Source organism: Dipodomys spectabilis, unplaced genomic scaffold (genome assembly GCF_019054845.1).
Source record: "Dipodomys spectabilis isolate Male_0828 unplaced genomic scaffold, ASM1905484v1 ptg000069l, whole genome shotgun sequence".
Classification (NCBI taxonomy): Eukaryota; Metazoa; Chordata; class Mammalia; order Rodentia; family Heteromyidae; genus Dipodomys; species Dipodomys spectabilis.
In genome coordinates this window covers 8,867,982-8,884,446 of record NW_024870746.1, presented here as the reverse complement: position 1 = coordinate 8,884,446, position 16,465 = coordinate 8,867,982, and the positions used below count along the sequence as shown (strand labels likewise).

At 46.4% G+C, this 16,465-nt stretch overlaps 1 protein-coding gene and 1 long non-coding RNA gene across 2 annotated transcripts; one reads left to right on the top strand and one right to left on the bottom strand.

The window, feature by feature from the left end:
• The first annotated feature begins 372 nt into the window (after positions 1 to 372).
• Positions 373 to 1,311, top strand: LOC122109742. The gene is made up of 3 exons (XR_006147735.1): positions 373 to 397; positions 616 to 758; positions 1,132 to 1,311. It is a non-coding gene; the product is annotated as an uncharacterized LOC122109742 (long non-coding RNA).
• Positions 1,312 to 10,150: 8,839 nt separating this feature from the next.
• Positions 10,151 to 14,475, bottom strand: Lingo4 (leucine rich repeat and Ig domain containing 4). The gene is made up of 2 exons (XM_042682179.1): positions 14,437 to 14,475; positions 10,151 to 12,136 (listed from the first exon to the last, which is right to left on the bottom strand). The coding sequence occupies exons 1-2, from the start codon at positions 14,456 to 14,458 to the stop codon at positions 10,287 to 10,289; spliced, it is 1,872 nt and encodes a 623-aa protein (XP_042538113.1). The 5' UTR covers positions 14,459 to 14,475; the 3' UTR covers positions 10,151 to 10,286.
• Between the last annotated feature and the right edge of the window lie 1,990 nt (positions 14,476 to 16,465).

Here is a 16,465-nt window from a genome sequence, read left to right as displayed (position 1 = left end):
ACTCCTCCTCCCACACGCACCACAAATCGAGCTCCGCCCGCCGCGCCTCAGCCACCACTGTCCCGCCTCCAAAGCGCGTCCGCACTAATCAGCGTCTGGTTTGTAGTCAACCAATCGTCTCCCCCTACCCCAACCAATCATTCTGCGAGTTATCGTGAGTGACATAGTTACTGCGCGCTAAAATCCAATTACCTGCAAGAAATCCAAGACCGGCCCACCTCATCAGCCAGTAAGAGCCGGGAAAAGTAGTTGTTGAGCTCGCACCTGCTGAGAATTAACTAGCCAATTAGAAGCTCCAACAGAGTCTTCTGGGTCCGCCTCTAAGCCAATCACAGAGGAGGCTTGTGCCTCCTTCTTCATGAGGTGAGGAATCGGCGCTCGCGAGGCCGGGACCCAGGTGTGAGGGGTTGACTCACGTGTGCCACGCTTCCCAGACAATTAGCGGCTTTGTACCGAGCCGCTACCATTCCGCTGGGGTAACGGGTTCAGGACAGTGGTACACTCCACCACTTGCTTTTCTTGCGAACTTTTGCCTCGACCTGTCCCCTAAATTCCCCCGGAGAGACGTGGGAACACTTAAAACTTTTTTTTTTTTTTTTTGAAAACACGAAATAGATTTCTGGACAGAAGGAGACGCAAGGGGGAGGCGCCGCACAGCCCAGCAGAGCAAGGACCCGCGCTGGCTTTCCCCGGCCGAGGCTTGAACACACCATGTGGATGGACCGAGCGGTGGCGGGAGCGGCGGAGACTGGACCTGGGTAAGGGACCTGTGGGCGCAGCGGCGCGGGGCCCGCCCCGCTGGGGGTGGTGGTGGAGGGCCCGGGCCCGGGGGCGCTCCCGGGGGCGCTGTCCTCAGGGGTGGGTTTCTGCCAGACAGCGGTTTGCTTTGGCAGGTTGAATTCCAGCCGCCGTTAAGAACGGTTAGGAGCCTCGCCAGCAGGCCCCTGCGCCCCCATCCCCACACCGGAGACCCAACCGTGGGGACCCGGGGCCGGATCTACCCTAAGCATGCTAATGAATACAAGATTATAATTCTGATTAATGAGGGAGGTGCCTTTGCGCTTCAGTTCTCCCCATTTCTGTTGTGATTATTATTATTATAAATATTATTATTATTATTTTATCTTTTAGAGAAAGGATTTTGCTGTGTTGACCAGGCTGGCCTCCAACTCTTGAGCTCAAAACGATCCTCTTTGCCTCAATATCCCGAGTAGCTGCAACTACAGACACATTCTATTTAAAAAAATATGTATGTATTTTGTGTAAGGAATACATGTATATTTTTAGCAAATTCAAAAGGAAAAAAATATAGAAAATGTGTCTCATCTTTCCTTCAGAGGCAATCAATATTTCCAGTTTCTTGCAAAATTTTTTACAAAATAATCCATAACTCACATGCATAAGCATATATTTTTACCCAGTTAATGTAATCTGGAAGCCTTCCCATAACAGCTCATATATATCTGTCTCACAGTATGACTGATTGATATATAAAATACACTTAACAAGTCCTTTAGAATTATATACATATGAGCACAATTCATTTATGCCCCTGTATATCTGCATGATAATTACTTATAGGAATGCAAAAACTAGGTTTAAAAAGAGCATATTTTCCATTTATTAGATACAGTTCTGTAAATTCTCTCCCTCCTACAAAGAATTTTCTAATTTTCATTCCACCAGCAATATTTGAAAAGGAGTTTGCTTAGTATTGCCAATTTGCTTTCCATGGAGGTTTTAACAGTTTTTTTTTTTTCTACCAGCCATGGATAAAAAGGACCTGTTTGATAGCACACTTATACAATATGTTATCACCTCTTGATTTTTAATAATCTGATAGTGTAATTGGCTTCTCATTGAATTCTAATTCTCTCTCTCTCTCTCTCTCTGCAGTAGAAGGGATTAAATTCATTGCCTTTGTATTGCTAGGCATGTGCTCTACCATTTGAGTCCTGCCCCCAGCACTTTTTGCTCTGATTATTTTTGAGATAGCTCCCTCTTCAATCCTCCCATATTTCCTGCCATCGCAGAATAATAGATGTGCAATACCATGCTCAGTTTTTTTCTGTTGAGATTTGATGTCTTGGACTTTTTTGGGGGGGAGAAGGGGCCTGGGTTGGTTTAGAACAACAATCATCCTAATCTTAGCCTCCCATGTAGCTGGTACAGGCACATGCCACAGCCCCAGCAATTGATGGAAAAAGCTAGGATTATAGGCATAAACAAGTGGTATCCAGCCTTGGATATTGAATCTTTCCTTTATATTCTCTCTTTGTGTATAAATTTAATATACTTCTTTCCCCAGTATGTTCAATGTCTTTTTCTTTTCTTTTCTTTTCTTTTTTTTTTGGTCTGATTGTGGGGTCTGAACTCTGGGCCTGGGCGCTGTCCCTCAGCTCTTCAGCTCAAGGCTAGCGCTCTACCGCTTGAGCCACAGCACCCCTTCTGGCTTTTTTCTTTTTACTTATGTGGTGCTGAGGAATCAAACTCAGGGCCTCATGCATGCAAGGCAAGCGCTCTACCACTGAGCCACCTTCCCAGCCCCTCAATGTCAATGGTGTTTTTATTTCTATGTAACATCTTGATAACATTATGTTGATAACTTTTGGGGTTTTTCTATCATATTCAGAAAATCTCCCATTACTAAAGAATACTTTTGAAATTGCTGTAATCCTATTTACTCAGGAGGCTGAAATCTGAAGGATGATGGTTTGAAGCTAGCCTGGTGAGAAAAGTTTGACAAATTCCATTTCCAAAATAACCAGCAAATAGCCAGGCTGGAGGCAAGACTCAGTGGTAGAGTATTAGCCAAATAAGTATGAGGACTTCAGTTTAAACCCTGGTACTAGCAAACAAACATGTCTTCCTTCAGTACTTGTGTAATGTTCTTCTTTTGGTATATTTGATTAATCGGGGACTTATTTTTATGTAACATTAAAAGATAGAGATCCAGTTTTTTTTTTTTTATTCAACTCTTTTTACTAACTCATTTTCTCCATTACTTTTGAGTATTACCTTTTTTTTTTTTGGTTGGCTTTGGGACTTGAACTCTGGGCCTAGGCACTGTCCCTCAGCTCTTCAGCTCAAGACTAGTGCTCTAACACTTGAGCCACAGCATCACTTCCTGTTTTCTGGCAGTTAATTGGAGATAACAGTCTCATGGACTTTCCTGCTGAGACTGGCTTTGAAACGGGATCCTCAGATCTCAGCCAGTTGAGTAGCTAGGATTACAGGCATGAGCCACTGGCACCCTGCTGATAACCATTCTTTTTCTCACTTCAAATGCTATAAACTAGTATTTATAGTTTCTTTTTTGGTGTGAACAGATGTATAGGCTTAGGTACGCACATATTCTCTTTTTTATTTAATTATTTTTCATTTTACTTTATTGCTGTTTTAGGGGTGATATACAGCAGGGTTACCTTTACATACATCTGGGAATAAGTGCGCTTCCTTTCCCATAGTGTCATCTGTTCCCTCATTCTCTCCCATCCCCTCCCTCCCATCTCCACCCATGAGTTGCATAGTTTACTTTCATCAGTTTCCACTGCAGCCACTGTGCTCCACTGCTGCACTTTTTCAGCCTTTTTTCTCTGATTCTGTGCCCTCCCTCCTTACCCTCCCACAGATGTGGATGTGAATACACTGTATATAAAGTAAAGAATACAGAGTCAACAGCAACAACAACAACAACAAACAATTTAAGAAGTCCTTTGTTTCTGTATCTTTGAAGTTCGTTTCAGTATATACATTATTTTACACACTGGCTTTTGGGTCTGGGTTTCAAATCATTTCTGTCAGATGCAGCTATATTGAATATAATTTGGTTTATTCATTCTCATTACTATGTTAGTATTATGTTATGAGGATATAACATAATTTGTTCTTTCCTATTTTTATTTTGTTTGGAGTCATATTTTTAGATTTCTTCTTCTTTGTTTTTTTTTGTTTGTTTGTTTATGAGGGGTGGGTAGTCATGGGGCTTGAACTCAGGGCTTGTGTGCTGTCCCTGAGCTTTTTTGCTTGAGGCTAGGGCTCACACTTTGAGCCACAATTCTACTCCTGGATTTTGGTGGCTAATTGGAAATAAGAAAGAGTCTTAGGGACTTTCCTGCCCAGGCTGGCTTTGAACCTTGTTCCTCAGATCTCAGCTTCCTGAGTAGCTGGGATTTTAGGTGTAAGCCATCAGCGCCCTGCACCCTGAGCTTTTTTTTTTTTTTTTAAATAAGACTAGCATTCTAGTACTTGAGCCACAGATCTATTTCTGACTTTTTTTTGGTAGTTTATTGGAGATAAGAGTTTCACAGATTTTCCTGCCCAAGCTTGCTTGGAACTGCGATCCTCAGATCTAAGCCTTTTGAGTAGTTATGATTACACGTGTGAACCACTGGTGCTTGCATGGATTTTCTTAAAGAATTGTTGTATTTATGATATAGTATCTTCTTGCAATTTAACTCTTTGATGTTCTATCAGTAGTGTTTGTTACTTTGATAGTACTGGGGTTTGAACTCAGGGCCTTGTGCTTACTAAGTTGGTGCTCTATCACTTGAGCTATGCCTTCAGCCCTGGTTTTTGCATGTTATTTTGGAAATGAAGTCTCAGGCTTTTCTGCTTGGGCTGGCCTGGAAGTGGAACCTGCTGGATTTCAGCCACCTAAGGTAGCTAGGATTACAGGCATGAGCCACCAGTGCCTGACTAGTAATGTTTTAGCATTTTCATCATATAGAATTTACATGAGTCTTCTGAATATATATTTAAGTATTTGAGCACCTTGATTGCTCTATACCTTTTTACTTTAAAACAGGTAACAGTAGTTTAAATCCAAGGAATAGTGTTCAGTGTGGTTACAAAAAGCCAGAATTATTTTATAGGCCCACTATATTTTTTAAGAACTAGACACTCAGGGCTTTGTTCTTCTGAACCTGAACCATACCTTGAGTCCTTTTGCTTGTAATTCTATTTTTTTTCTTTTTTCTTTTTTCTTTTTTCCCAAATAGTGTCACTCTTTTATTGCCCAGGTCAGTCTGAAACCCTTTGAGTGGCTGGGATTATAGCCTGCAATTACAGCCTTCTCAATTCCTAAAAATCCATTATTTTTTTGTGCAAAGGGTTCTAAACAGTCTTACAGGAGGCAGTAGGTAAACTAAGTTTACACAGGGTTGGATTTGTTCAGAGAATTCAGTGGTCAGAAGTTTCCACTCAATTATTTAAAGCAGGAAAGCAGACTTTAAGCTAGCTTGTGGGCAGTGAGGGGTTTCAAATTCAAGTAGCCTGGTCCAGGGTCTTGGCTGCTCAGAGTTCCCTTCCTGTACTGAATTCAAGTAATATTTAGTTGTCTAAGTAATTGAAAAATAACACTCATCTCTCCTTTAGCTCAGCATGGGAGTCATCCTTTCCTTACCCATTAATTAGGCCTCTTTACCAGAAAGCATCAACTGGGAACAGAAGCCTTACTGTCATTTATGTTAGTGCTACTGTTTTGTTTTTAGATCAGATTGGTGAATTGGGGCAGATGTTCTAGGAGAGAAATTCTCCTTAGCTTCCCCACTTACCACCATCCAGCTCTTAAGTCCTCCTACTTGATTTCTCTTACAAAACAGATTGAAGGAACAGGACCTGGAAGCCTTTGGTCTCAAGGGTTCTCCAGCTTGCATCATCCTCATGCTTGCTGCTTAGAGCCAGAGTTTTCTTCCTGTCCTCAACAGGTGGATGCTGGTGGGTGAAGCAGATAGAGCCCATTCCTAACATCTGCTTTACACTCTAGCCCTTCTGAGCCTTTTTCTTCAAACCATTTCTGGGGTTTGAACTTTAGGCCTGGGCAAAAAAAAAAAAGTTTCTGACATTTTTTTGCTCAAGGCTAGAGCTTTATCACTGGAGACACAGCTCTACTTCCAGAATTTTTGGGGTGGTTAATTGGAGATAAGAGTCTCATGGATTTTCCTGCCCAGGCTGGCTTTGAACTGTGATCCTCAAATCTCAACCTCCTGAGTAGCTAAGATTTCGAGCATGAGCCACCAGCACCTGGCTTTTAAGCCTCCTTTCCTCCCCCTTTCCCCGCATCCTTGGCCTTGAACTTTGGGCCTGGGCACTGTCCCTAAGCTCCTTTTTCTCAAGGTAGCACTGTACTATTTGAGCTACAACACCACTTCCAGCTTTTTCTGTGATGAATTGGAGATAAGAAGCTTATGGACTTTTTGCCCTGGCTGGCTTTGAACTGTAATACTCAGATCTCAGCCTCCTGAGTAGCTAAAATTACAGGTGTGAGCCACCAGCACCCAGCTAAGTCTCCATTTTTAATCATGAGAAGATCCATTGCTGGGAAACAGGCATTTCCCTTCAGTTTGTCTGATCCCAGGAATTTCTGCTCCCCGAGGCAGAGGCAGTCAGGACACTGGAAAGGGAGATGGGGAAGAAGGAATAAAAACTAGAAAACAACCTCCTGAATCAGGTACATTGAAGTTGTGGAAGGATGACCAGAATCAACAAATGATTCCAGTGTCCTTAAATGTTCAGAGTGAGTCGGGTAGAAGATGTTACATCCTACAACTGAAAGGCCTGCACAGGAAAGTTGAAAGAGGACAACAGCAGATGGAGCAGTATGGTGGAAACTATATGGGTTTTGACTTAGTCCTGAGTTCAAATTCAATATCCTTACTAATTAGCTCTATGCACTTGATCAACTTAATCAGCTAAGTTGTCTGTCTGCCTTGTAGGATTGATGTAAAGGTTAAATAAGAAAACATACATGCAGGGATTGGAGGCATGGCTCAGTGGGTAGAGCACTAGCCAGTGAAGGAAAACGTCAGGTACTGAGTTTGAGTCCTGGTCTCAGACCAAAAAAAAAAAAAGAAAGAAAGAAAAGAAAAACATAGATGCAGCCTCTCATGTGAAATAGGCCCTCCATAAATGTTTTCTTCTGTCTGTTCCACTATCCCATTCCGGGAAGAGCTTCTTTTGGATTGCCCCCACAATATGATAACATCATATCCTTATATGTGAACATGCTCCCACAAAACCATGTAGCATACACAAACTTACTTGCATTTTTAGATGCATTTGCGCACTCACTGGTGTACACACACAAAAAACTGAACAGTCACAGCTGCTCTAAGATCAGGCTTCCCAGATGGGTAACATATAGGACTGACTTGTGGATTCCTGCATGAACCTTGTTACATTAGTTTGTTGCAACCCTTGAAGGTATCCTGCAAGAGCTCTGGCAGGTGAATGAGTGTGTTAGTCAGGAACAACACCATAGGCACCTCCTTAGGATGCAGATATGTTTCCTGGGGGTGATTCTTGGCCCATCGAGGAGACCTTTATCCATGCCTCGGGTCATAGTGACTGAAATTCTGGCCAGGAGAGTAGCTACTGACCACATGTAGTTGTTCTAAGCACTTATAAAGGTGATAGTTTGAGGCATGGAATTTTAAAAACACTTAATTGTAATTAATATTTAAAATATTTTTTCAGGTATTGGGAAACATTCAAGAATGTTTGGAACAATATGTTTTATTTCAATTATTTTTTTATTTTTTGTTGGTCATGGGGCTTGAAGTCAGGGCCTGGGCACTGTTCCTGAGCTTTTCTAGCTAGCAGTTTACCACTCTGAGCCACAGCTCCACTTCCAGTTTTCTGGTGGTTAATTGTAGATAAAAGTCTCAAGGACTTTTGCTAGCTTCGAACTGCAATCCTTAGATCTCAGCTTCTTGAGTAGCTAGGATTATAGGTGTGAGCTACCAGCGCCCAGCTGGAACAGTTTAGATGAATGAATCTACGTTTTCAACAGTTAATCTTATGAAACCTAATACTGGTAAGTAAGCTATTTCAGATGCAATGACTAGAGATATGCCATAAGTATAAAATACACTGGATTTCAAAGACCTGGTATAAAAACATTAATGTTAAATGATTTTACTACAGATTTTTATACTGCTACCATTGAAATGATAAAAGTTGGGATATGGGGCTGGGAAGTGGCTCAGTGGTAGAGTGCTTGCATGCATGAGGCCCTGGGTTCCATTCTTCAGCACCACATAAGCAGAAAAAGCCGGAAGTGGCACTGTGGCTTAAGTGATAGAGCACTAGCCTTGAGCTGAAGAGCTGAGGGACAGTGCCCAGGCCCAGAATTCAGGCCCCATGACTGGCAAAAAAAAAAAAAAAAAAAAAGTTGGGGTAAATTGGGTAAAATAAAATAGTATTAAAATTAATTGTATCTGTTTTATTTTGATTTTTTTTAAATGTGCGGCTACCAGAAAATTTGAAAATACACGTGTGACTCAACTTCTCTTTCTGTTGACTGTCTTCTCTTGAGATGTTCATGAAATGTTCCTCAGCAATGTCTCCCTGTGCCAGACACACATCTGTTCCTGACTGCCCCAGGGGCCTTCGCAGAGAAACTTTGTCTAAACAGCAGGTTGCTTCCACCAGTATCTGCATTGCAGAAAGGGCAACCAGACTAAACCAGGCTTACAAGTCTCAATAAGATGCAGATGGAAGATTGTGGAGAAGAGGGCATGTCATGAACTGGAGATTAGTTAGCTGGATGACCATTGAATTGTGTGTGAGGCGGCTAGGGGCTCAGGGATGGGCATTTTCAAGAATGTTGGCTTGTCCAGCTTTGCTCTTTAAACTGCTAGGTTCTCACGTTCACCTTCACTCCCCTGAAGAGTTTGTCTACCCTGAAATCCAGCTTTGCCTCCTCAGTGGCATCAGCTGCTCTCACCTGTCTGGGAGTCTCCTCGGAGCAAGGACGACAGCATTGGCTAGCAAGCTCAGTGTGCATGTGGTTTGGTGGCAAGGATTCCACAGGAAGAAGGAAACTAAGGACACTGGGCAGGTGTTGTTGCCGAGAGAAAGGCTCCCAGCCTCGTGATTCTCTCTCTGCCCTCCTCCTGCTCCTCTTGGGCCCCCCCTTCCCCCCTTTCCCCTGTGATGATGCTGATGCTGTCGCCTGGTCTCTTTAGCTCTCAGCATCTCTGCATTTTTGGGGTTGTGCTTTGTCCTCTGTTGGAAGCACACTCCTTGGTCGTCAGCAGTTTCACCGCTCACTCCTTCCCTATCTGGGTGACGTCTCTCTAGAGACAACTTCCCACTGAGTCTGTGCTAAACATGGATCCTACGGACTTGCAAAGTTACCAAGCAGGCATTTCTCATGGCTGCTGCTTTTTTCCCCACTTTTTCACTGCAGCTTGCTAGGCTGCCCTCCCTTGTTCCTTCAAGCCTAGCCCCTCCTGCTTTTAGGGTCTCTCCTTTGACAGCTTATTCATTTTCTAGGAGTTCCCTTCTTCTGACTTTCCCCCAAGGGCACTAGGGATCTTCAACCCTTCCAAATTACTTAGAAATGTGAAGGAAGACACTAGGTGTCCTAGGCTGGAATTTCTGCATGAAGGATTACCCTGGAACATGGAATCTCGCCCCCAGGCCCAGAGATGAAGCATAAAAGGGAAAGTATTGAGAATGAGAGGAGGGGCTGGGGGTGCTGATCTCTCCAGGCATGATGGGCCTCCCTAATCCTGAATGTCAGGTTGGATTAGGTGGAAGCAAGGTCTACTGGGGTACATGATCAGTGAGCAGCCAGAAAGGAGCAGAAATAGACTGACGTAAAGAAAGTTCCAGAAATCGTGTTTCATTTTGACTGCAACTGTAGTGGCCTTTGGCAGCAGATTTAATGATCAGACAATGGAGGCTGGAAGCTCATGCAGACATCATGCCAGTGTATAGTTTGTCCTTCCCCCAGCCTCCATTTTGCATGCATCCTCTTCTCAGCCTGAGGGTCCTTGGCTCTAGTTCTTTGCACCTAGGATGAGCGCCGGTATAGGAATAGGAAGCAGAAAAAAAAGGGAAACTGCCTCAGAGGAGCAGAGACTTAAAAAAGCAATTGGCACTTCCCAGCTTGAAATAATCTAGCTGTGTTTGGCCACTGTTATTGGTTATTAGAAGGTAGAAGTGTGTGAAGAATGCCTAGTGATTAGAATAATAGGCTAGAGCCTTGGTTCTGTTTTCTGCTTTGTGGGTGGGGGAGGGAGGATTGGGCTGATTACAGAGTCTAGATCTGCAATTCCCTCAGAGAAGAGATGACAATGCTCCCTTCAGCCTGGGAAAGCATGGGGCAGCAGCCCCTCTATCAGAAGCCATCACTAGCTGCTCATAATGCAGGCGGCTGCTGTGGGAGATCTGTGCTGCTGGGGATGAAGTTGAGGTCCCAGGGGCCTTGGTTGGTTCTGTCTTCCCCTTTGGTATCAAAAGTGGACTTGGCTGGGTCTCCAGTGTGGAAGGAGATGTCAGAATAGCTTGGCAGTGACCCTGTTACCCCCAGAGTTCTTATCCCCAGAGGGCCGAGGTGCCACAAAATCAAAAGTCATGTGATGCTTGACTCGCCCCTTGCCCTTGCTCCAGAGGGCAATCAGACCAAAACAGAGGGTCACCGAGGTGAGGAAGGGTAGGAAGCCCATTGCTAACACCATAGCCACACCTCTGCTGTCTAGAAAAAATGGCCCTGGGGCTCCTGGCATGGTGATGTTGGGGTCTGAGAGAGTGCCATTTGGTGGTTCAATTTGGATTACTTCCAGCCAGGTTCTTAGGGAGTCATTCCCAGCTACATTGCTTACTACACAGACATAGGCTCCTCTGTCCCGTAGCTGCACCGAGCGAATCTCCAGCGTCCCATCCTCTAGGACCCTTACTCTCCCACCTCTTCCCAGCCAAGCCCCTGGAGGCCTCATCCAGGAGACTGTGGGGGCTGGGTCTCCATCTCCAGAGCAGGAAAAAAGAGCATGCCCCCCCTCCTCTGCAATGACCCACCGTGGCCCTGACTTGCGGATCAGGGCTGGCTTGCAGGTGAAGTGGCCTGGAGGTAAGATGTCTGAAAATTCCCTCAGGCTCTTCCCTTGGACATGCTGGGGGCCAGCACAGGCAGGGGGGGACGTGCCAAAGTCCAGGTGTCTTCGTAACCTGAGCAGCCAGAGAAGACGGCAGTCACAGGTTAGAGGGTTACCAGACAGCCTCAAAGTGACCAGTTTGTCTGGAGAAGGAAAGGCTGTTTCCTCCAGGGTCTGAAGGGCGTTGTCTGCCACATCCAACATGTGGAAGGCAGTCAAGCCATGGAAGGCCTGGGCAGCGATGGAGGTGAGGCAGGCCCCCGATAACCGGAGCTCCTGGAGCCGCACCAGGGGACTGAGCCTTCGGGCTGGGATGGCTGAAATAGGGTTCTGGGATAGATCCAGGACCCTGAGGAAGCTCAGGTGGTGCAGTGCCTGGAAGGGCACTGAGCTCAGATTGCAGCGGGTAATGGCCAGGCTACTTAGATTGAGCCCAACCAAGCTTCCTGGGTCCAGAGCCTCCAGAGATGGCCAGTGGTGGATCTCCAGCTCCTTTAGTTGCCCCAGCCCCCGCAGGGCCCCAGCTGGCAGTTTTTCAATATCCAGTTCTCTAAGCCTAAGGGCCACTAGTGCTGGGAGCCTGGCAAGGGCTAGACCAGGTACTGTGCTTAGGTTGCAGCGCTCCAGGGTAAGGGTGCTTAGCTCAGTCAATCCTGCAAAGGCTCCTGGAGCCACAAACACCAGGTGGTTGTCCCCAACCTCCAGCTGCTGGAGGCTGCTTAACTCACCAAAAGCTCCATCTAGGAAGAGGACAATCTGGTTAAGGCGGAGATCCAGCAGTGTGAGGGCAGACAGGCCTGAGAAGATGCCAGGCCCCATAATTCGGAGCCGATTCCCTTGCAGCCTCAGAGTTAATAGACTGTGTAGACCATGGAAGGCCCCTGGCTCAAGGGTGGAGAGCTGGTTGTGGCTGAGGTCCAGTTCCCGGAGGAGGCCCAGTCGAGAAAGCATGCCCCGTTGAAGCCCCCACAGGCGGTTTCCACTTAGGTCCAGGAGCTCAGTGTCCAGTGGCAGGCCCCCAGGGACAGCCTCCAGTCGCCTGTGGGCACAGAGCACTGCTCGGGGCTGGGAGGTGCAGTCACACACAGCAGGACAGCTGCTGGTGTTCCCTCCAGGCAGGAGGAGCAGGAGAAGCAGGGGGTGCCATGGGGACCAGGCTTGCTTTGGAATTAGGGCTGCGTCCATCCCCTGAGTCCTGGAAAGATGGAAAAGAAGCTTCAGATGATGGTGATCCCTGGACTTCCCTGGTTCTCCTTAGAGGGGAGAAAAAGTGATCTGTCTCAGCATTACCAGAATAAAGAAAGACTTCAAGTGCATCACCTCCCTGGGGCTCCCTCTTGGAGAATTTCTCTATTTCACTCCCTCCCTGGATAAATGGCCATGAGTTTAGCTTGTGGGACCCTAGTCATCTTGATTCCTATGGGGAAGGCTTTGTGGGAATGGGACGGAGAGCAACAAGGAAGTAGCTGAGTCTGTAATGGGTTTTTCTGCACCTGTGAGATCTGGACATACCTCAGGTCCCTCCCTTCTTGATATCTGCTCTCTACAAATTCTTTTCTATTCCCTTCGACCCACCCGTTTGTCCAGTATTTGAACCCACAGTTTTGCCTAAGGCTCAGGGAGATCATGCCTTTGGCCAGAACTTTCTGGCCTAACTGGAGAGAGGTCTTCTCTTTGACTAAGTTGTCGGAGTCTGGGGAACATGCCCACTACCCCCAGACTCTGCCCCCTCTCCAGCCTGGCCCAGAGCCCACACCCTGGACTAGCAGATCTAGTTTCTATGTGGATGACAGCACAGCTCTACATTGGCCATGGCATAGAGTACATGGGACACTTGATAGAGATGCTGAGAATCCTACAAGAGCCTCCAGGCATTCCCTTTTCCCCTACAGATGGAGTTGTGGTGTGTGAAAGATCCAAAGGGTGCTCAAGTTTTTAATTCTGTTGCTTGGTCCTTGGTTTTAGGCTTCTTTTATATCCCTGTATCCTATGTAGGGATATATAGGTATTAAGGATGTTTTGTAGCTCTGAGGGAGAGCTCTTGATCTCTTTGGCCCTAACTGTCTGAGAATATATAAGAGACAGATTGGGATCAAGTGAGGCATAGATAAGGGAGGAGAGGTAGCTTGGGATGAAAGGGAGCCCTAGGTTTGCATAGCAGATATCTAGGCACAGGCAGTGTACAGATAGGTCCTGTCTAAAGTGGTTTCTGGGTACCAAGGGCCTGGGCAATTATCAAGAGGATAGTGCTGGGCAAGGTGATAGAGGAAGAGGGCTATCTAGAGGTAAGAGCCTCTTGGCTCCAACCATTAAGTGCAACCCTGGAGGAGGTGACAAGAGATGACAAAAGAATAGGAGCAAGAGCCAACTGGTGCTCCTGGAGGCAGCATGCCTCAGTTTCTCCCAGGCTACAGATCTCATCACCTCAAGGCTTTGGGACTTGAGGCTTTCTTAGCCCTGTGAGGGTTAGCTTTCTGCTACATGACCCATTTTCTCCCATGCTGAACCACAGAAGAGGCAATTTAGGAGATGGTGTGACTTCATCCTCTTCCTTTAGCCAATTCACAGGACTGTAGTATTTGAGCAACTAAAGAAAGAGGCTGATGCAGAGTGGTGGGTGGGGGGGTTGGAATGAGGCATGCAGGAAACCATGCTTAGCTGAAGTGGTAAGAAAGAGAAAAAAATGGTAAGGGGCAAAGGCTACGGCTCTTCTTGCCCCTATCCCAACCTAACAGGTATCTCGGTGGCGTGCTAAGAGTTCTCCAAGGAGGTCCATGTCCCAGCCTCCCTGTAACCATTCTGGGAAGTCCACCTGACTGCTAGCTCTTCATTGCCGCTGCAGTTCCTGCTCATCCTTTTTTTTTTTTTTTCCCCTTTGTGTGTTCTGCATTCAGCAAAAGTGCAATGAAGCGTGGAACCCAGCTTCCTTCCTTCCTGCTCCTGTAAGTTTCCTCTTAGTCCCCAAAGCCTGCTGAGTTAAGGACTGGGGGACCTAGGGCTGGCCTCTTTTATTTTTAAAGTGGCTAATTTTTATCACAAACTATCCCTACCATCCTCTGTGGCTACACTACTGGCATCTGGCCACTTTGCAGGAAGAGACAGCTATCAAAAGCCCTTCTTTCTTCCCTGCAATGGGGTGGGGTCTGGGGTATCAGGGACCTCAGGGACCAGGAACTTTCTTCTTATCTCTGTGTGTCAGTCTGGAGACACATGCAAACATGGATGTCCTCTTTAAAGCATACCTGATAGAGGCATAGGGACCTTGAGGAGGTGGGCTCCTGGGAAAGATCTCTGGAATATCCACACAGAGGGGGGTGCTTCCCAGAGGTGGAGGAAAAGTGGGAAGAAGGAAAGGGGATCTCCTTGGAGTCCTTCCACCCTGGGGTATTTTATTTTTCCCATCAAATTCCTGGGGTAGGGGGCTAGTCTTGGGATTGTCCCGGGCAGGAGGGCAAATCCTCTTTCCTTGATAGGCACATAATCTGGCCTTGTCTGTGAGAATGTTATGGCAAAGGGCAGTTGTGGCTTCAGGACAGAGGGTAGGGGCACTTACCAGAGAAGCTGGAGGGTAGCATCAAGTTGGGCACTGCATCTGTCCAGAGTTGGGGGCCTGTCCCATTCGTGCTGCACCTCAGAACCCCTGCACCCTCCTGTGTGTCTGACTCCCCACTCCCTGCCACCCGCCAGCCAGCCGCCAGCCGGCCAGCCAGCCAGCCGCTGCGCTGCTGTGGCTGCAGCCAATGCTGCCAAGACTGAGGGAGAGAAAAGAGCCAGGAAGCATTTCTCCTTTTTCTCTCTCTCTCTCTCTTTTCAAACCAGGCAAGAATGAGTCTGCCGCAACCCTGTTGGTGCAAAATAAATAAATAAAGCAACCAGGGAGGGCTGCAGCAAGCGCCACTACAGGATGACGAGTAGGGGGAGGATGCAAGAAGGGCTCTGTGCCAGGGAGGGATTGGAAAGCTTGAAAAGGTCCCTCTGACATCCTGCTCCCCCTCTGGGGTGCTAGAGAGCTCTCGTGGGTCAACCACTATCAGAGGATTGTCTTTTAGTAGCTAAAATGCTCAGATTTTCTGTGCAACCTCTAAACGGCCCCAAGGGAAAGTTCCCTGCCCAGAACATCCCCCGTGGAGCTTAGCTTGAAGCCCTTTCGTGGAGGTACCTGATGATCAGTTTACAAACGTCACAGGGAGAGTGGAACTCCAGCCATGGGAGAATCAGGGCTTGGGAAAGGAGGAGAAGGGGACAAAAGTCCTTATGAAACAAATGGATTGCTGACTCTACATAGGAAAAAGACCAAAGGTCAGAAATGTAGGTAGTTGTATTCAAAAGGCTCCCTCCACCTCCAACACACACCCGCACCCCGACACACATCCACACATACCCTACACCCCGCACACCATTTGCTTTAAATCATTTTATAAACAATGGCAGAAGTTGGGGTTTAGGTTTACCCAGCTAAACCTTTCCCCTGAGAAGAAAAAATATCCCCTTCTCTCAATCATCTGGTACTTATCCCTTATGGAGGGTCTGCAGTCATTTACAAAGCTGAGAGAAGTTCAGGGGTGAGATCATGGTAAGAGAAACAGGTCCCTGCCCTGTTCCTGGTCTCCCCCTCATGCTGGAGTCAGAGGCAGGCAGTCACAGATGTGGGATGACACCAGCTTTCTGTAGAGTGAGAGCAGGGCTGGAGGCCAAGGTTAATGAAGTTCTCCCAGGGGTTGTCCTTGACATTTTGATTGGCAATTGTCCAGCTGTTTCCACTTCTGTTGGGGGGTTTGTGTGATAAAAGACAGCCGGAGCTGGAATGGAGTTTGTACATCCCAGGTTTAAAATAGGTAAACTGAAGCACCATGGAAATGTTCCGGGGTCCTGTCAGACAGGGGGACTTCCCTGAGGCCACTTGGTTTCTCTGAGTGAACTCAAGGAGATTGTGGCCTGGTGCTGGTAATCTTATCTACTCTCAGATAGAGGCCAGGAGACCACTCCAGATAAAGGATTTGTGAGACCTTATCTTAACCAAGAAAAACTTGGCATAGTAACACACACCTGTTTATCCCAGCTATTGGGGGAAGTGTAAATATGAAGATTGAGGTCCACACCAACCTGGGCAAAAAACAAAGCCCTATCTAAAAAAAATAACCAGGGGAGCTGGGAAGGTGGTTCAGTGGTAGAGTATTTGCCTTGCATGCATGAGGCCCTGGGTTCCATTCCTCAGCACCACATAAGTAGAAAAAGCTGGAAGTGGCACCATGACTCAAGTGGTAGAGTGCTAGCCTTGAGCTGAAGAGCTGAGGGACAGTGCCCAAGCTCAGAGTTCAGGCCCCAGGACCAACAAAAAAATAAAATAAAAAATAACCAGGGCATAAAGGGCTGGATATGTAGTTTAAGTGGTAGCTCTCCTCCCAAACAAATTTGAAGCTCTGACTTTAAATCCCAATACTACAAAAAAAAAAAAAAATGATGTCAGAAAAGATATGTTCTTAGGACCACCTTTTATAGGATGAATTTAGTATGTTTCACTTGTATAGAATGGGTATGTCTGATTAGATTTGTGCTAACTCCTAAAGTCTGTTTTTAAAGTG